Source organism: Lepisosteus oculatus, chromosome 2, assembly GCF_040954835.1.
Source record: "Lepisosteus oculatus isolate fLepOcu1 chromosome 2, fLepOcu1.hap2, whole genome shotgun sequence".
Taxonomy (NCBI): Eukaryota; Metazoa; Chordata; class Actinopteri; order Semionotiformes; family Lepisosteidae; genus Lepisosteus; species Lepisosteus oculatus.
This window is the reverse complement of record NC_090697.1, coordinates 48,604,167-48,624,558: the sequence shown is the minus strand read 5'-3', so window position 1 is coordinate 48,624,558 and position 20,392 is coordinate 48,604,167. Positions and strand designations below refer to the sequence as shown.

The window sequence follows — 20,392 nt, the reverse complement described above, 5'->3', positions numbered from 1 at the left end:
TTGTTCCCCCTGGTCAGCGGCTGAAGACAAGTTTGACTGAGCACCAGCACCAGCTCTACCAGGTGCTGGATGATGGGAAGAGGCTTCTGATGTCCGTGTGCTGTCCTGATCTGGAGAGTCAGCTGACGCAGCTTGGAGAGCACTGGCTCAACAATACCACTAAAGTCAACAAGGAGCTGCACAGATTGGAAACAATCCTGAAGCACTGGACAAGGTGAGGTCTGGCTTGACTCAGTGCTGGAAATTGCGGAGGGATCAGCTTTTGAATTATTTTCATGGTCCTTGTTTAACTTTGATTTGCTGTCAGCACTTCCTCGAAGGTAGCACAGTGGTGCGTTGATTAGATTTGTTGCTTCCCTGTGCTGGGAACCAGCGTTCAGTTGCTGGGAACTATCTGTGTGGAGTTTGTATGTTCTCCTTATGTTCACCTCATGGGTTTCCTCCAGGTGGTCTAGTTTCTTCCTGCAGTCCAAGGACATATCCATAGGTTAATAGTCTTCTCAGAAAATTGGCCTTGGTGTGAGTGTGTGTGCTTATATCTGTGTCCCTGTGATGGATTGGTATCCCATCCAGGGTGTATTCCACCTTGCACCTGTTGCTTGCTGGGATAGGCTCTGGCCTCCCTATGACATGATTGGATAAAGCAGTTAGATAATGAATGGATGGACAGTTCATGTTTGCTAACGTATTATTTCTGTTTAAGTAGTTCAAGTAGGGAGCTGTGTCAGTATGCGTAGGCTGCAAAGGATCAAGTAAAATTTTATTCATGTAATGAAAAAGTCTTTACCAAATGTGATTGCTCACATATCATCACTTGTGTTTTGTATTGGTGCTCAGGTACCAGAATGAGTCAGCTGAACTGGGTCAGTGGCTCCGGTCAGCTCTGGACCGTTTGGAGTTCTGGGCGACTCAATCAGTTACAGTACCTCAAGAGCTAGAGACTGTTAGAGACCACCTTAATGCTTTCCTGGTAAGTCTTTTGTAAATCTGTTTTCTGATAGTTTTTTGGCATTGTGCTTTGTGGTACAAAAATGGGTCTGATTGAGGCAGACCCACACGATTCATTTCTCTTTTAGGTGACGTTTTGTTCTTCTAGCTGTTGTTAGTATTGTATTGTATTGCTGGCAGAGGAATCCTACTCCGTTGGGCTCCTGAGCAAGGCCCTTAACCTCAACTGCTCCAGGGGTGCCATACAATAGCAGACCCTGCACTCTGACCCCAGGCTCTCTCCCTATCTGTGTGTCTCTTAGAGAGCAAGCTGGGATATGCAAAAAGATAATTCCTAATGCAAGAAATTGTAAAGGGTTAATAAAGTGCTGTTGTTGTTATTATTATTATTATTATTATTATTATTATTATTAGTCCTGGAGTGAATCACTCTGTTAGCTTTTGTAGTTTTCTTTTCATTTGGTGGCAGAAGTATATATTAATCTTGACAGATTGTGACAATATTTGGCTGAGACCATGGTTGAAAATACCTGAAAAAAGAAGTGTTTTAGTATTGCAAAATTTTTTGGGGGGAAACAAATTCAAGCATTAGCATTCTTATTGCAGTCTTTGAACCAACAGCAGTACAAAATAATTACAACAGTACAGGGGTATGTTTTATACACTCCACCTTCCCTTTGAGCTAAACTAGTTCTGATGTGCATTGACAGAAAACACTCCATCCCCTGTTTTCTGAAGGTTTGTTGCTGTCATCACTGTCCTTATCCTCACCCATCTGTAATTCTGCATTTACGTGTTTTCTTCCCTTCCTGCTGCAGGAATTCTCCAAAGAAGTGGACGCCAAGTCGTCTCTGAAGTCATCGGTGCTGAGCACAGGGAACCAGCTGCAGCGGCTGAAGAAGGTGGATACAGCGGGCCTGCGCTCGGCCCTGGCTCAGGTTGACACACAGTGGGCCGAGCTGCTCACACGCATCCCTGTGGTGCAGGAGAAGCTCCATCAGGTATGGCTGAAACACACCCAACAGCCTCTTCATCTCAAGCAGACCACTAGGCTTGTCTTCGGATACTGTTCGCTTTTACATTGACAGGCTTTTAGGCTGCTTTACTCTTTTGACATAAGATTTTGACCACTTACTGTAGATATAGTTGTTTTTGCGTACATTTAAAAAATTAGGTTTATATTCTTTTTTTTAAAGTAAAAATAGCCTTATTAAATCAACAATATAGTTGAAGGTGTTACGAGGTGTTGGAAGTATTGCATTGTAAATTTGAGGATAAACACGTTGATAAAGTCTGTATCTGGACTGAGACAAGCTGTAATTGCAGGATACTTTCATGTTCAAACTAGTGTACAGCTAGAAAAATTGACTTTAGCTGTATTTTATAGCTGCAAATGGAGAAGCTGCCATCTCGCCATGCTATCACAGAACTGATGAGCTGGATCTCACAGATGGAGAAAGTGATTGAGGAAGATGAGGAGAAGATCAAAGGTGTAGTCGGATCAGAGGCCATTCAAGGGTACCTACAGATGTATAAGGTACTTTTCTTCTAAAACCAAGATATTTCAAGTGCTGAACAGAGTTTTGAGTTCCTGTTTCCACAGCCTATGTGCAAGATAAAACTGTATAAAGCAGTTTCTTTGGTCTATTTACTCTTTAGCTGTGTAATGGGTTTATGAGTTTAATTGATGCATGGGTAATGATTTTGCGGCACCAAAACCGTTCTGCTTCCATTATGAGGGAAAAAAAAACTTTTAGTAACTATTATTAGCAAATTAGACAAATTCACAGACTATTCCCATATTAGCCAATTTTCCAATTTTGGTAAAGCTGCATAAATAAATTCCTAAAGACTTAGGACTGAGTAAACACCTGGAAGATGGCATTTAATAAGCGCTATTACATAATGTACCCATTTTGCTGAGCATGAGCTTACATAGACCTTATGTAAGTAAGAAATAAAAAGGCCAATGGACTGTTAGGATATGCAGCATAAAATTTAAATCAAGAGACACTAAATGTTAAAATGGTACAAAACTGTGCACAGTTTTGGCCATTATAATGCAAAAAAGATACAGCTGAATATATACAGTAAATAGCAGCCTAGTTTCTTGAATCCCTGTATACATTCTTAGGCTCAAAGAAAAACCCCACAATGATGGGGACAATTGTATATACTGTATACTGTATATACATACAGTATATACTGTATATACATACAGTATACCGTAAGTCAACCTATTGGACTATTTCAAATTCAACAGTTAAACATGAACCAAAGGATAGAAATGGAAATTATCATTTAAAACTGAGACCAGGAGCAGTGTTTTACACAACAGGGAGTGGGAGTGGCTGTGTTATTGATGCCAATACCCTCATTTCTTTCAAGAAGCAACTGGATGAGATCCAGGATCGAATAACTGCTAAAAACCAACTTAAGTAAATTGACCAATCGATCTCCTTTCATTTGTAAATGTCAATTCGTCATTATGCTGCCTTTTTTTCTAGGGCTTTAAGATTGATATCAACTGCAAACAGCTGACTGTGGATTTTGTGAACCAGTCAGTCCTTCAGATAAGCCAGGATGTGGAGAGTAAGCGCAGTGATAAAACTGACTTTGCAGAGAGACTTGGAGTGATGAACAGGCGCTGGCAGATCCTCCAGGGCCTGATAACCGAGAAGGTAATCCATTCACGGCGTAATCAGTTTGGTTATCCCTTTTCCATTTTGCCCCCAAGCTTAAGATCCAAAATTTACATTTGTAATTGAAATTCACAGCAAGACATTTCACAAAACAGTGAAACAGTGCTATGGGATCTTGTTCTTTAATCAGATTTTAAACTTCGACATTGTAAACTAACTAAATGAACCCTTGAGCACTGGATTTGTACCAGCGGTCCTCAAACCTGCTGCCACTAACCCCGTGCCGAAAGAAGCTAATATGGCTCTTGACAATCTAAACAATTTTTGCCCCATCTCCAACTTACCATTTCTTGCAAAGATTCTAGAATGTGCTGTCATATTTCAGTTACATAACCACCTCATGACAAGTAACCTTTTCGAACCCCTCCAATCTGGGTTCCGTCAACTTCACAGCACAGAAACTGCCCTGGTCAAAGTCACTAATGATCTTCTAATAGCTTCCGATTCTGGTTCTCTGTTTATACTCATCCTTCTTGATCTCAGTGCTGCTTTTGACACTGTTGACCATGACATCTTTCTTTCTCGTCTTGAGACGTGCGTTTGGATTTTCTTACACTGCTCTCAAAAGGTTCAAGCCTTACCTCACTGATTACTGTCACTTTGTCTCTCTTAATGGCTATGGGTCTGACATTGTTCTTGTTAACTCAGGTGTTCCTCAGGGCTCAATACTGGGCCTCTTGCTCTTCAGCATTTACATGTTTCCACTTGGTCAGCTTTTAAGATCACATAGCCTCAGCTATCATTTCTACGCTGATGATATTCAAGTATACATCCATACCAAGCCTGACACTGGTGTGGCTTTCTCAATTCTGTCTAATTGCATCTCTGAAATAAAAACATGGATGACTCAAAGTTTTCATAACTGTGACAAGACTGAAGTCTTTCTTATTGGCACCCCCCATCAACTTTGTAAAGCCAATCCTGTAACCCTATCTGTAGATGGTTCTGTACTTGAGCTTCAGTCTAAATTGAAAAACCTTGGGGTGATATTTGATTCTGGCTTAACATTCAACCCACATGTTCAGCATATTGTCAAACCATCTTTTTTTCACCTCAGAAATATCATTAGACTACGCCCTATGCTATCACTAATTGTGGCTGAAAAGCTGATCAACACATTTGTGTTTTTCCGGAATTGACAACTGTAATGCTCTACTCACTGGGGTATCCAAATCTACATTGAACAAACTGCAGTATGTCCAAAATTCGGCAGCCAGAATCCAAAGGCAGCCAAAGTGTTCACATTGCTCCTATCCTGGAGTCTTTGCACTGGCTTCCTGTCAAATTCCGTGTAGACTTTAAATTCTCATGCTCACCTACTGTACAGTATAAGGCTCTGCATGGCTTTGCACCTCAGTACCTATCTGAACTATTACTGCCCAATTCCCCACCTCGCAACCTTTGCTCTTCTAATTCTGGTCTATTACCTGTCCCCCAAGTCCTTATACATTGTATGGGTGACAGGGCCTTCTCCTGTTATGCCCCCATGCCCTGGAATTCTCTCCCCAAGGATATCAGAGAGTCACCTTCTCTAAACTCCTTCAAGTCCAAACAAAAAACCTTCTTTAAAAGAGCCTTTACTTAACTGGTTTCATTCTTCGCCTACTGTATTTACCTACTGTAAGTTAAGGTCCATTTTACAAAGTAACACAATGTAAAACAAGTGGAGGAGGAGGATTTAGTTTAGTCACGTTTATTTCATATTCATTTCTTTAGTGAAAACACAACTTCAATTTGTAAAGATGTTTGTAATTTTATTACTACTTTTTACGTAATTTGGAAGATGTATATTGTATTTACTGTATTAATTTTTATAAATAAAACAACAAGATCCTCAGCTATGAATATATCACAAACTGTGGTTTACTTTAGGAAGGTTCTGTATTGTCCCTGTAATATTTCAGAGCTCTAGATTCTGAAGTGATAGTCATGATATTAGATTGTACTAAGGTAGGTTTTCAATTGCCCTGACTTTGTCAATAGATCCAGCTGCTGGAGGGCTTGCTGGAGTCATGGCTGGAGTACGAGAGCAGCGTGCAGAGCCTGAAGACCTGGTTTACTGCACAGGAGGAAAGACTGAAGAAGAAGCACAGGATTGAAGATGTGGCCTCTGTCCAAAATGCACTGAAAGACTGCCAGGTGAGCACAAATAGTGCATTTCACTCATTGACGCCTAAAAAACTCGAAACAAGAGTTATAAATGTATATTTATCATTTATGTTTGATCTACCGAGCACACCAGTGTAATTCCACAAATTATTTTATTTGCTTACTTTGAAGGGACTGGGTTGTCTCAATAAATTGGCATAATTTAAATTTAAAGAATTTGAAATTTAGTTTAATTTCCTGATTTCACCTTCTTACAGGTTAACTTATAATAAAGTTTCATCATTCTTAAGTGTTGAAGAGCACGGTACTTAGAAAGTTTACAGGTATTATTATGCATAGTCCACAGATGCTAGATATTCTACTTTAACTTTTTTCCCCACAATAGTAACATCAGTCATTTCTGTCTAAAAATTCTGAGCGATGCTTTTTTCAAATGACGATATTCTGGCAAATACCACATGTATAATCAATGATTAAAAGTAAGTTTTATGTAAATGGATTCAATTATTTTTATTTGTACTGTATGTTTTTCATAGAGACTAACCAAAAGTGAAAATGTGATTAGCTATCTGAAACTCTGCAGCAGTGGTCTTGCAATTTTGCTTGTTAATGCTGCTTCTATGCAGGAGCTTGAGGAGATGGTCAAGGAGAAGGAAAAGGATGTTGAGAAAGTGGAAGAACGTGGCTGCTCTCTGATACAGAACACAAAAGAAGAAGCCTGTAATGTTGTTATGGAAACACTGCAAGGGCTCAATCACAGCTGGGCTAATCTGGATCACCTGGTATGATGAAGGTTATTTATGAGTGTGTGTATTTGTGCTCTTATTGAATTGAATAATAGCATAAATGTTGACTCCATTACAAATAGTTGTCAAGTAACCTGCTCCTGGATTTTTATTCCAGTACTTGAGTAAAACAAAAAACATATTTCACATATTGTTTGATTCATATATCGATACTCTAGCTGATGCACGTTTTGTACAGAACCTTTACATCTCCAGGACTAAGAAGCGTGCTGGCAGGATGATTGCTGACTCCTCTCATCCTGGCCATCATACTTTTCAATGTCTCCCATCAGGGAAAAGATTTAGGTTAATTAGCACCAGGACCACAAGACACAAAAACAGCCTTTTTCCCCAGGCAGTGACTCTTATTAAGCACTCCTATTAATCACTCAACATTACTAAAATTTGTTTTATTAAAATTGAATATTGATTACTTAGTTTACAACTATGGCATTACGTACATTAATAATATTATCTGTATATGGATATTTATTATGGACAGTTTTTTATCATTTACAAATATGTATGGGGTTATCACATGTACAGTATGTAGAGTTCGGACACATTCTTGAAGTGCAATTGAAATGTATGTCGTGTTTTATCATGTTTTATGTGTCTATGTATATATGGTATGTCTGTATGTGTATAGTGTATGAGCAACTCACCAAGTAAAATTCCTTGTAAGTGAAAACTTACTTGGCCAATAAAGTGATCTATATTTCATAATGCAGCAGAGAAAGGTGAGAGTGTGAAGTGTGTTATTCTGATGTTCAGAGAAGGTTCAATCTGTTTGCCTTGCATTGCAGATTGGACAGCTGAAGATCAGTTTGAAGTCAGTGCTGGACCAGTGGAACTTGTACAAGAAAGCCTCAGAGGAGATCCATGGCTACCTGATGGAGGGGAGGTACTCTGTGTCTCGGTTTCGCCTTCTCACTGGCTCTCTGGAGGCCGTCAACGTTCAAGTGGAAAACCTCCAGGTAGAAAGAAAATCTAATTTGAGTTCCATTTTCTTTCCATCTCTATTTACAGATTTCAGTCTTCTCTTATTCTTAATTCTCAGCCTCATTCTTAGTAGTGTTTATTCTTTTTCTACTTTTCAGTGTTTAATTGGTCTTTACTTTACTTTATCAGAAATCTACTCTCATTCTGGGTTTAAAAAATACATTGTTTTGTAGGCCCTTCAACTTTAGTACAGTACAGTCTTAGGATGGTGTCTCCGTTTTCATGTTAACTACTATAAGTCCTTAGCTTATGCATGAATAATATAATGATATCTACCACAGCATTTGTTGTATTTAATATGATCCAAAACATTTTTTTTCCTTAATTATATTGTTCTAAATCTTCTAGACTCACGAATGTAACTTAGTGGCATTCATAATACGTTTTTGTGCATACTTCTTTAATGTGTTAGCTGTGGTATTCTCCAAGTTTGTGTTGAGCTTTGCTGTTGTGTCTCTGCCTCCACTAGAATCTTCAGGAGGAGCTGGAGAAGCAGGAGAGCAGCCTGAGGAAATTTGGCTCTGTCACACACCAGCTGCTGAAGGAGTGCCACCCATCTGTCGCAGACACTCTCAACAACTCTCTGAAGGATGTGAACATGAGGTAAACACAGAACTGAAGGCCACCTGCTTGTCAGGACACATGCTTTTAAAGTAGACTAGTACCAGGACACCAACTGTTTACACTTATTAAGCCTTCTTGAGTAGTTTGACCTTATAAGAATGGCAACTGGCATTTTTGTGCAGGCGTTTTTCACAAGTACCAGCCCCTTGGTGCTTTAGTGAAGAAACCAGAATATAACTTCTTATGTAGTCATGACCTGATTCATAAGTCCTCCTGTACACAGAAAATATAGATTTCAGACACTGTCTGAAAACTATAGTATAGGAACAGTTTACTATATATTTTAATAACCTGCAAAGGATTTACCAAACTGTCAGAAACACCTTAACATCTTGTTGAAGCCACTGTGCAACCTTTGTGGATATCCTGTCTAAATATGACTTCAATTAGTCAAGTATTTGTAGCCCTTTCTACACTTGTACCGTATGTGGCTGTTTTGTTTGTACAGCAAGTGGAAATATTAAATACACTGTATTGATGTACTGCAAATGAAAAAATGACAAATGCTCCAACTGTATCCTGTCAGATGGAACTGCCTGCTGGAGGAGATCGCAGAGCAGCTGAAGGCCAGCAGGGCCTTGCTGCAGCTGTGGCAGAGGTACAAGGAGGTGTACGGCCAGTGCTCTTCAGCTGTGCTGCGGCAGGAGGAGCACGCCAACGAGCTACTGAAAACGGCAACCAGCAAAGACATTGCTGATGAGGAGGTCTCCGCCTGGATTCAGGACTGCAGTGTAAGTTGAGTGGAGCACCAGTAAGAAGCTCAGCAGTTCAGCTCTGGGGGAATGTACTGTTCTTGTTGCAAGAGACAGAAGGAACAATCAGATCACCTAGTGCTTGGTACAGTAAAGCTTGCCATGGCTTTACTGTTTCAAGATGTTTTGCAGTCACCTCACTTAGTTTTCTGTACACACATCTTCCCTGGATTCCCAATCTTACTGTATGGCGGATACAGAAATAAATGCAGTATTCGCTTTGAGCAAGTAATTAGGTTATGTTTTGATATTTGTGGCCTTTAGTTTTGAAGCTATCTTTGGAAATCCAGTTTTGCTGAAGTGAATTCTTGACCATTTCAAACCATATTCTCTGCTAGACTGTGTTTCATATTTGGTCAGACTAATGCCTGCCACTTTATTTTAATGTGCTCAAACAACTGTAGCTGCTGTCTTTTGAAATGAAAGCTGTTGTTGTCTTTCAATGAAAGCTTTCATTCCTGTCCCACAGTACTTTCAAATCTACATCTCTGCACAAAGAACAGAGCTTCTGAGTCAGATGGTTTCTTGTTCAGTGGTGCAGTCCAGGATACGCTGGCAGCAAAGGATGTGCCTCAAACAATCCAGCCTTTTCATCTCTGCCCTTCTCCACTTATGCACTTGCTGTTCATTCTTATTGGCAATTTGTTTTCTCTGCAGAAAGTTGCATATTGGTCATATTATTTGTCACAGGCAATGAAATATAATAATAATATTAATAATAATAGGGTGATCATTACACAAAACATGTTGCTTTAGGCCTTGAAATGACATAAACTCAAATGTTCGCTATAATTATTTAGACATTTATCAAATGCAGCTAGCAGCACAATAACTCTAACCCCATATTGAATAATTACCATGATAACGTTAACCATTGAGCAATGGACAAAGTTATTAATGGAATCTATCTTAAACAGGACATTACGTCTCTATTCTCTATTAGAAGTGTAAATGAACCAGATCAGCTCATTTGTCACACTTTGGGATCAGAAATGGTGTCATACTCTAGAGTGCAGAGTACTATTGGTAAACATTTCATGTGTAGTTTAATGTAAATATTTGACGTATCATTAATAGAATGGAGGTAGGTATTACAGTATACGGGGTAAACTGGGCAAGTGTAAGGTTTGAAACTGTCTGCCTAAAGAATGGTGAAAAAAATCAGTGTGTTGGAAAAATGTCTCGTAATTGAGAAATACAGTAGTTTTCTATCACTCTGCAGTAGCTGGAGTACACCATATCTAACCTTCCTTTGCCTTGTGTAAGCGGTAACGGCCTGCTCTGCTTGCTCCTGTGGCAGGATGTGCTACATGCTCAGAAATCAGTCCAGGACTCCCTGCTGCTCCTCCACGAGCTGGGAGAGAGGCTGAAGCAGCAGGTGGACTCCTCAGCTGTGGCCGCTATTCATTCTGACCACCTCTCCCTGTCACAACGCCTGGATGTGGTAGAGCACGCCCTCTCCAGGCAACAGGGGGTACTGCAGGTAAGACTGGCAATACAGATACAGCAAAGCAGTTTCCTGTAGCTGAAATAGACCCATTAAAAGGTTGGTTTGGAAATATTCTTCTTGTGCCACAAAGGAACTGCAGGGAGTGATCTTTTGCATACTGCTTTGCTTAATTAAACATTTTTGCTGTTACTCAAGGAAGTAGAATTTTACTAAATAAAAATGCAGATGCTATAAGCGGAGTGGCATGGTGGTGCAGTGGTTAGCATTGCTGCCTTGCAGCACTAGGTTCCTGGGTTCTATTCTGGACCTGGGGAGCTGTCTGTGTGGAGATTATATGCTCCTCTGGGTTCTTGTGGGTTTCCTCCCACAGTCTAAAGACATACTGGTAGGTTAATTGGCTTATGGAAAAATTGCCCCTAGTATGAGTGTGTGTTTGTGTGTGTGTGTGTCCTGTGATGGACTAGGGTCTGTCCAGGGTGCATCCTGCCTTGCGCCTGTTGTTTGCTGGGATAGGCTCTGACTCCCCCTGTGAGCTTGTGTTGAATGGTGTGTTTAGAAAATGGAAGAATGAACTCCCTAAGCTGATACTTCACTCACAAGATAAATCAAAATTCAGTTTTAAAAAATGGTCAAATCCTGTTGAGCTCTGGTTGAGTTCACTATTTTTATAATACGGTGCTGTTTTCTTAATATATTGACCATAGCAAAGACTTAAGAACAAATGTGCTTAGTTGTACTACTTTGAAAATTGCACATTCTCCACACAAAATTTGAATTAGTAGTACCAGGGTTCCGAAAATATTTGTCATTTCTGATAATTCATAAAGAAAAAATGTCTAACAGTCCACAGGTTACAGTAACTGTCATATTTTGAATTCTTCCTTCTGTTCGTCAAAAAATAACAGAATATCAAATCGAGAAGAAACTACTGTTATTGTAATAATACTACATCTAATCATCAATAATACTTGATTGTGTACTTAAAAGGGTTGGGGAAATGTCTAGAATGGAGTGCTAGAATGCTTTTGGCATTTTTCCAGGCTGGCGTTCAGGACTATGAGAGTTTCAGCAGCCAGCTGGCCAACCTGGAGGGCTGGATCCTAGAGGCTGAGGAAATTCTGAAAGGACAGGATCCCAGCCGCTCTTCTGACCTCTGCTTAATTCAGAACAGGATGGAGGAGCTCAAGGTAAAGGGCTGCACCGGACTGCTGAGTTGGATGGATTTCAAGTATCTTGAAACAAATCCTAAAAATACACATGTACTCTATAAAGTAACACTGTAAATATATACTTAATACAAAATTTTATCAGGTATATCAGGAAACAAATAAGAAACTGACGTGTGTATATATATATTGTTGGTTGGTTGTTGGTGCAAGCATGATATCAGTTTTTTAATTATCAGGAATTATCTCATGTGCTGGAAAGCAGCACTTGTGTTTCAAAATATCCCCAGATATTAACTGAGCTAGACATGCCAGAAGAAGGTAAATTGGTTGATAAGGGCATGACCTCACCACAAATTGTATCCACTGACTGTATAAACAGGTGTTGACATTGGATAAAAGGAGCACACCTGTATGTTGACCCAAAAACATTAATGAAGGAAAACTACTGATACAGTACGAGAGGGAGGTTATATGAAAGGTGCTCAAAAGGGCTTATATGAAAGAGGAACAGCTGAAATCAGAACAACACATTTCTGGCTCTGAATAGACTCTCTTTCATAGTTTTAATTTTTTAATGAACATTTACAATATTTCAATTTGTTACTTTCTTCATCTCACCTTTGTTCTAAGTTAGTGAGAGAGAATATCAGTAACCATAGAAAGAGATTAAGATAACTTATTTGTTGAAAGATGTACAGTTTTAGGTCTCCAAAGGCCTGCTATTAAATAGGCACCCCTGCCACAGATAATACAGATATGATAAAACACAGATAAAAAGTGGAGCAGACTTTTGGCTATTTGGGATAATCAGGTCACTAACTTTGTTTTTATGTTTTGGTTGTGTGCATTGAAAATTGCTTGAAATGCAGATTTGTATAATTATAACTGGCAGTAGATTTAATCTCTCCTAGAAAGATGAACAAATTCTTTAAAAGAAAACAATTCTTTCTACAATGTACTGTACTGCATGTGATAACACTGCTCTCTAATACTGCCCCTGTGAAAAGAAACAATGTCTGATAAAGTTTATGAGGCTCAAGGAGTAGCCGCATTGAATATTTTAGATTGTGTTATAGTTTAATGAGGATGCGTTAAGTATGATTCTGTGACTGACCAAGGCCGTTCGGTGTCATTCAGAGGCAGATGCTGAAGTTTAGCAGCATGGCTCCTGACCTGGAGCGTCTGAATGAGCTGGGTTACAGGCTGCCCCTTAATGACAAGGAGATCAAACGCATGCAGAACCTGAACAGAACCTGGTCAATGACTTCAGCCCAGACCACTGAAAGATTCAGGTATGCAGTGCATTGAGAAATATTCAAATACTTAAGAGTTCAAGAGAACTACTGTGCTGTATATACGATGGAAAATGCTTATTTTAGCCTAGTTAAAGTGAAATGAATCATAGAGAGCTACAACACTTTAGTGAAATACGAGAAATCTTTGCCAATACTTTAATTTTGTAAGGTATTATGCGATGTAAAAAATAACTTAATTGTTATTTATTCTGTTGGGCTCAGCCTTTGCTGACTTTTTCTTGAATGTTTCTTGAATTCAGCAAAGGCCGAGCCCAACAGTTGGCAGAGCTCCTACTAAAAGTCAGAATAAACATGGATCTTTTTTTGAGTACCTATAGAATATTATCTATATACCATATACTAATGTTATTGTTCCTTGGAAATAAGGAAAACCATTTTTTAACCTGTGGAGCTGTAATTTGTGCTTCTCTCCCTGAAGCAAACTGCAAGCTTTCCTGCTGCAGCACCAGACTTTCTTGGAGAAATGTGAGACCTGGATGGAGTTCCTGGTGCAGACTGAGGAGAAGCTGGCTGTAGACATCTCTGGAAATTACCAGAGCCTGCTAGAGCAACAGAGGGCACACGAGGTGAGAGAGCCGTGTTGTCACGGCTGGGAAATCACAGGAGCCAAAGACTCCTGTCTCCACAGTGTAGATGTTCTGCTGGACACAGTATTTTTACAGTGCTTGAAACCAGTGCTTATATTAAAAAATGTCCACAGTAATCAAAAATAGGGAGGCATGATGTTCTGTTTTTGCAAGGGACACAGCAATTTTTCTGACGATCAGGTTAAGAATTTTAGCACTGTTTTGAGACAAAAATTGAACCGTACTGAAATTGAACCGTTCAATTCCAATGAACTGTACAAACAAAAAGTGCTTTAAAGTTCAATACAATTGAACATTGAGGATTGCAGTTATGTTTTTACCATGTACTTCTTAGCCACACAATTATAGTGTGCTTTACTGGTACTGATATTGCGATAAAGTTGGTCTATATTATCTTTCTGGCTGATTGAGAGTTTGTGTTTGTGATGCACAGCTGTTCCAGGCAGAGATGTTTAGCCGCCAGCAGATCCTGCACTCCATTATCGGTGACGGACAGAGGCTCCTGGAACAGGGACAGGTGGACGACAGGTACACATGAGGCTGCAGCTGATGGGGAATTTGAAATCAAAAAGCAAAAGAGCTGCTCTGCTTATAAACAAGAAACAAGAAATACCCTCGTGACACGCCAACCTCTAATCCAGCGAGTTGTGAGCCCTGAGTACATGGAACGCCGAGATTTGTGCTAGGAGAATTGATGTAACCAAAATTAAACCTTTATGTACAACAAAGCTCTATCTAAATTAACCAACAATCAACCTTAAATCCTTTTACGTACTAAACTACTCTAAAATAAGCCCATTTGCGATTGTGGCTGTCAGCCCTCCACCAGCACCAGTTAAGTAATTAATCAACTAATGCACCACATGTGAACCTACAGTATTTACACAAAACCTTTTGTAGCAGGTCAGCTGAGACTGCTTCCTACATTGGTAGTAGTTCTTCCTTATCTTATTTACTCTACCTTATTTCTACCTTATTGCTACAGCCCTGTATATATATATATATTTTTTTACATAAGACACTTCCCTGAAAGTGATAAATTACAAATAGCATTTGAAAATGAGAAATGTTAGAATTATGAAACATCTTACTTCTGTTTTAAACAGACTGTGTGTTCTTCTGCATTAAGACCGCAGTATTTGTCATTTCTATTGCTTAAATGCTCTGCAATGGGTCTCTGTTGTTGGCGTGGGGGCTCACCATCTCTCATTCTGACACCATCCCCCCAGGGACGAGTTCAACTTGAAGCTGGCGCTGCTCAGTAACCAGTGGCAGGGAGTGATCCGCCGGGCCCAGCAAAGGAGGGGCATTATTGACAGCCTGGTCCGGCAGTGGCAGCGCTACAGGGAGATGGCGGAGAAGCTGCGGAAGTGGCTGGTTGAAGTGTCCCAGCAGGCCGAGAGCCGGCAGGAGGGAACAGCAGTGCCTCTGCAGCAGGCCAGAGCCATGCTGGACCAAGTTCAGGTACACAGTGCCACAGTGATGCAAAGACACGGGCAAAAATATGAAGCAATCTGTTGTTAAAGAAATACAAAAATCCTTTTTACCAGCTTGGCTTTTTTAATCCTTCCTTTGTTTTAAATTTGAACTTGAACATACCATGTATACAGTCGTGGTTGAGTGCCGTCAAGTCGGTATTGACTCATGGCAACCCTATGGACAGTTCCATCGTCACTATCCATAGTTTTCATGGCAAGATACAGAAGTAGATTGCCAGGCCTTTCTTGCACACAGATACCACTAACACTGCCCCCCCATACTGCTGCTGCCCAGTATGGGTTATTAGAAACCCTTGCGCCCGACATGGGACACAACCCTACTACCCCAAGATTGAGTCTCATGCTCTACCAACAGGGCTAGTTGAGTTCCCATAGCTTGACATGCAGGCAAGCAGGCTGAGTGGGGGCCCCGGGTTCGATAACCAGCACAGACTAGAGGGGGGGGATATCCTCAGAAGGGTCTTCCTCCTGCTGATGACGCTTCCCTTGCAGCTGAAGGAAAAGGTGCTCCAGCGCCAGCAGGGGAGCTACATCTTGACAGTGGAGGCCGGACGGCAGCTCCTCCTGTCTGCAGACAGCAAGGCCGAGGCTGCACTGCACACGGAGCTCACTGAGATTCAAGAGCGCTGGAAGATGGCCAACATCCGCCTGGATGAGCAGAAGAGGGAACTGGCCACACTGCTCAAGGTAACTCTACTCAGTAGAAAGCTCTTCGGCACGCAGAGGCTTTCTTCTGAATGTACCCAGCTGATGTGGTTTATGAATAATCATATTAATGAATGTTATTTGAGGGGAATGGGTCCACTTATTGACAGAAATTGTTTTCTTTGAATACATCCTGCATTTATGGAATACTACAGTGTAGCAGGTCCAGGATAGGTTCTTTCTAATGAACTGCTTTCAAATGGGAATACTACTGTTGAAATATGTTGTACATACAGTAAGGAGGAGAATTAATGGTCAATGGCAATAATGGCTATGATATTAAAATCCAATCGGCTGAGTAGTGATGCTGTTCTGTAATGTGTGTCTTTGCATCTGTACTGTTTGTCTTCAACAACAATTTCTGCACAGTTCTCTCAGTGATTTATTTGTTTTTCTTTTCTGTGCTTTTGTTGAGTGAGTCAGTCTCTTAACATGGGGAAATTTATGAGTCATTTGTTTATCAAGCACTAAATCTGGCTTCTAAATCACAAGGAGAAGAAAGGAGGTGCCATTTGCACAAAGACCTGAAAAACCTAGAGTGTCCAAAGTAGTGCCGGCAAAGAGCCAGGATGCGCTGTTGCTCTTGGGGGCCACATACTTTTAAAACTGAAGGAGACTAACGTGTCAAAACAGGGGCACGCTAAAGCAATCTGCCATTTTTAAAAAGAACTGTATACCAATGTCCTGAACAGATTGGTTGTTTTTTGGTTTTGGATACATGAAAATTGTTTTATTTCATAAAACTCTATGACAGATAGGAATGACAAATGACTAGACCATAATGACTAAAATGGTGTGCAAAACTACCTAACTGAAATAAAGTTGCAGTTGCCTCTGCAAATCCCCCAATGATGTTTATTGTACAAAGGCATGGCATACTGGCATGACAAAGTTGTTAATATCATTACAAGAATCTATTGTACATGCCAAATGTATTTCTACTAAATGATGTATAAGTTGCATATTGTATGTCATTCCGGTTGCACAGTCAATGCCCCCCCACCTCACCCCACACATACAATGTTAAAGGTGAGATTTCTGTTCTCCACCTACTTGCCTTCCACTCTGATGCTCTGGAATAAGAACATCTTGTGACCTTGTGTTACAAGATACCATTTATTATAGGAGGCAAGAATTTAACAACTTTAAATATACAGCTTTCCACCTTTCAGCTTCTGCACCACCTCACAGAGTTACACATCTCAGTCAAGGCGATGTTAAACTGCTAGAAATAGAAAAAGATCAAGCATGCAGCACTAAAAGCAAGCTCACACTGGCTGCAACTAATGGTGGATGTGTCAGGCGTAGCTATGGAATGCTGTTAAAAATAACAGTTGGTCAGGGACTAAACAAAATTATACAAGAGTGGAGTGTCTGGCTGTGAAAAAAACAACAGTTCTTGCAAAAACTGTGATTAATGTAACCATATCCTCCAAGAAACAGTCTACTGTGAAGATGGCTTCAATTTAGCTCTGTGTGCATTATACCCTAGAAGCAAACTCCAAAGAGCACTGTATTATGCTGCTGGATCCCTGCTTAAGTATTTATTGCTTGATCCTGCATTTTCTGTCTCAGCAACCTTTAAGGACAGCAGAGGCAGCACTGGATATCCGCAGCACTGCCTCACCCATAAGGAGCTAGTTGTCTGGGAAACTAACAGCTCAGAATGCCGCTGCAGGATTTCCAGTTTGCTCCTTTCTGAGCCGGTGGTTTGTTCCCTTGTCGCGGTCTGACTGGACGTGTCTGTGCTGCTGTGTTTTCAGGACTGGGAGAGGTGTGAGAAAGGGATCGGGGGCTCCCTGGAGAAGCTCCGAGCCTTCAAGAAGAAACTCTCCCAGCCTCTGCCTGACCACCACGATGAGCTGCACACGGAACAGATCCGCTGCAAGGTAACCCTGGCCTGAGCTCACAGAGCTTTCAGATCAGCTTTTCACACAGGAAAACACTGGTGTCCCATAGACTTACTGGAGTACTGTAAGTAAACCAGCTTATTGGTATATCATAGTATTACAAGGACACTCCTGTTCTGTGTACTATATATTTTGTATTATATACAATACACAGATGAATATTTTAATAATAGTGTATGTAGAGCAGTGCGGTATTGTTATCACTATGTTTCTTTTCTCTTGCCATATTAAACTAATCAAGGAATGATATTTATGGCATAACATTTTGCTTCAGAAATCTAATTGTAAAGCAACCCGCAGAACTCACTCTGATAGTTATGTACTGAATAAAAAAACCTGTAAAAAATCAATGGAGATTAATATTATCTACATTAAACTATTTAGAAATGTTATTACTGTATGACACCGTGTCCTTACACTGTCACATGTACTAATTTTTTATATAGATTTGCTGGTGTTAGCATGCAGTTTAAATAGCTACAATATGTAGTGTAGACCTATATTGAAACAAGTTTCTGGTTTTTAGGTTTTATCAGCACTAAAAATAAGCAAATGTCTCCAAACTGGAAATGATCTTCCATCATAATCTAAAACTATACAGTATGTCTTTCAGTACTGTCTATTTTTTAAGAAAAATCTAATCAGGCTTCTAAATCTACCCAGAATAAATACAAAAATAACTTCATGGGATGATTTTAAGACAAGAGCTTTCTTGTTACACAGGTTGCCCAGGGGAAAATTATATAATAGTCATGTAGAAATGGCAAATAGAAATAGCAAAATACAGATAGAGGGATTGTAGTCAACTTCCAACACTGCTGCAGAAACTGAAGGCTTTGCTAAAACTTTCTGTCAAAAATAAGCCTGGCAGCAGCAAACCTTTACTGGTTCACATCAGCTTTTCTTCCTTTTGGATTTGAACGGCAACCGAGTTGAAGATTCCTGCTTCATCGTTTTGTTACCATGATTGGTTTTGCATCAGACTTGTAAACCACTGTGTGGATTTTCATTAACAAAAAAAAGTTAAATCCTCTATTAGTTCCTCTGCTTGCATTGTGGAAGGCACTGAAATAGACAAGGTTTTCTAAGAAATTAGCCCCCATTCTGCATACACAGCATGTCTGGTTATAGTATTTCACTGTACTTTAGCACCAGTCTGTTGCTGACTCTGTGTTCCCCTTGTCTTCCCTGTGTCCAGGAGTTAGAGAACACCTTTGACGGGTGGACCGAGGACCTTGCTCACCTGTGTCTGCTGAAAGAGTCCCTGTCAAGCTACATCAGTGCCGATGACCTGTCAGTGCTGCAGGAGCGGATTGAGTTGCTGCACCGGCAGTGGGAGGAGCTGTGCCACCAGGTACTGTACCTCTGGGGCAGGGCTGTCGTCAGTGACGCATATGTCAACTCCACTACAGCTGTTCTGCATACTATTGTACAAAAAAGGCTTTCAAAACTTATAAGTAATAATTTTTAAAAATCACAGAGTCAAGATTACTTTAGGGTGGCACAGTGGTATAGTAGTTAGCATTGCTACCTCGTGGTGCTGGGGCCCTGGGTTCAGCTTCTGGGGTGCTATGTTCTCACCATGTTCACTTGGGTTACATCCCACAATCCAAAGACATTCTGGTAGGTTATCTGGCTTCTGGGAAAATTGGCCCTGGTGTGAGTTGACGTATGTTTTTATCTGTGTGAGCACTGCAATGGTTCGGCGTCCCATCCTGGGTGTGTTCTATGTTGTGTTGATTCCTTGCCGATAGGCACTCCCACAACTCTGTACGGGGTAAAGCAGTTAGGAAATGGATATATGGCAGATTACTTTAATCTTTTTGCTGTGTCTAGATCAGACACAAATTTCTAATCCTGCTTTATCTGGGGTGCCACTTTGAAAGTTACCATCTTTCCATGCACAAACAACGTGCAGACTGTAGTACTAGAGCGTTGCCACTAGAGTTTTAGTGTTCACAGTGCCTTACGAGTAGAGGAAGGGAAGAAGGAGTACTTTCTTTTACAATTTAAAGATGATAAATGTTATGGGAAAATATTTTGAATTAAGTACAATTTGGGGATTATGGTTAAACTGAGCTTTGTTATAAAAGATACAAGGCCTACGGCTAAAGGGGGGCTGGTTGAATTCGATTTGAAACAAACTTAAAAAAAAAACATTAACAGGTTGAAGCACAATTAGGCCAGTTACCTTTCTGGATAAGTCGCATACTGTATATATTGTGTGTATATATATAGTATATATAAGCTGAAAAGGGTGCTTTGCAAAGACATCAGGCAGTGCGCCCTGATCCATCCAGGGTTTATTTTGATACGTAGGTATGTAGAGCAGGGAAAAAGAAAGAAAACTTTATGCAAAAAGATAAGACTTTATGAAGGTTTTAGAAACTCGGCTCTTTCAGTTTGCTGCTTCCGGTGTGATATGAGTGATCAAGCCACAGGAAGTTAGCAGCTGCTTTAGTTAAATTAGAAAAAAAAAGACATGGTGGAGAGGAATCAGAGCAAAAGGTAAGATTTGACTTTTTTATTCCGTAATACTGATGAAAGTACATTATAGGAAGATAAAACTGCAGTAAATCTGCATGTCAAACACCCTTTTTTTCTTAGATTTAAAAAACATAAGATGATAACCTAAATATTCATTTATAGCAGCTCAGCTTCATTATAATACTCATGTATGCACCTCACATGAAGGTGTCTTCTTCATCAAAATTTAGTATACTGTATGTGTATTGTTTCACATGATAATGACTTTGCCCAGGTAGTTTTTCATAGCTAATTTTCAAGAGGCTGTGAGGAGCTCTTTGGTGCCATAACATGTTCTTAGGAGCCAG

General features: G+C 40.2%; 1 protein-coding gene across 16 annotated transcripts in view; it reads left to right on the top strand.

The window, feature by feature from the left end:
* Positions 1-20,392, top strand: part of LOC102698598 (nesprin-1) — a 223,230-nt gene that overhangs the window by 166,495 nt on the left and 36,343 nt on the right. For all 16 annotated transcript variants that reach the window (XM_015347237.2, XM_015347318.2, XM_069178700.1 and 13 more), the window contains 19 exons: positions 18-214; positions 838-970; positions 1,767-1,949; positions 2,336-2,485; positions 3,456-3,629; positions 5,634-5,789; positions 6,386-6,541; positions 7,351-7,521; positions 8,016-8,149; positions 8,697-8,901; positions 10,223-10,405; positions 11,413-11,559; positions 12,679-12,833; positions 13,276-13,423; positions 13,878-13,972; positions 14,674-14,908; positions 15,436-15,630; positions 17,412-17,537; positions 18,757-18,912. In XM_015347237.2, coding sequence (XP_015202723.2) covers positions 18-214; positions 838-970; positions 1,767-1,949; positions 2,336-2,485; positions 3,456-3,629; positions 5,634-5,789; positions 6,386-6,541; positions 7,351-7,521; positions 8,016-8,149; positions 8,697-8,901; positions 10,223-10,405; positions 11,413-11,559; positions 12,679-12,833; positions 13,276-13,423; positions 13,878-13,972; positions 14,674-14,908; positions 15,436-15,630; positions 17,412-17,537; positions 18,757-18,912 — 3,099 coding nt within the window. The remainder of the gene's footprint in view (positions 1-17; positions 215-837; positions 971-1,766; positions 1,950-2,335; positions 2,486-3,455; positions 3,630-5,633; positions 5,790-6,385; positions 6,542-7,350; positions 7,522-8,015; positions 8,150-8,696; positions 8,902-10,222; positions 10,406-11,412; positions 11,560-12,678; positions 12,834-13,275; positions 13,424-13,877; positions 13,973-14,673; positions 14,909-15,435; positions 15,631-17,411; positions 17,538-18,756; positions 18,913-20,392) is intronic.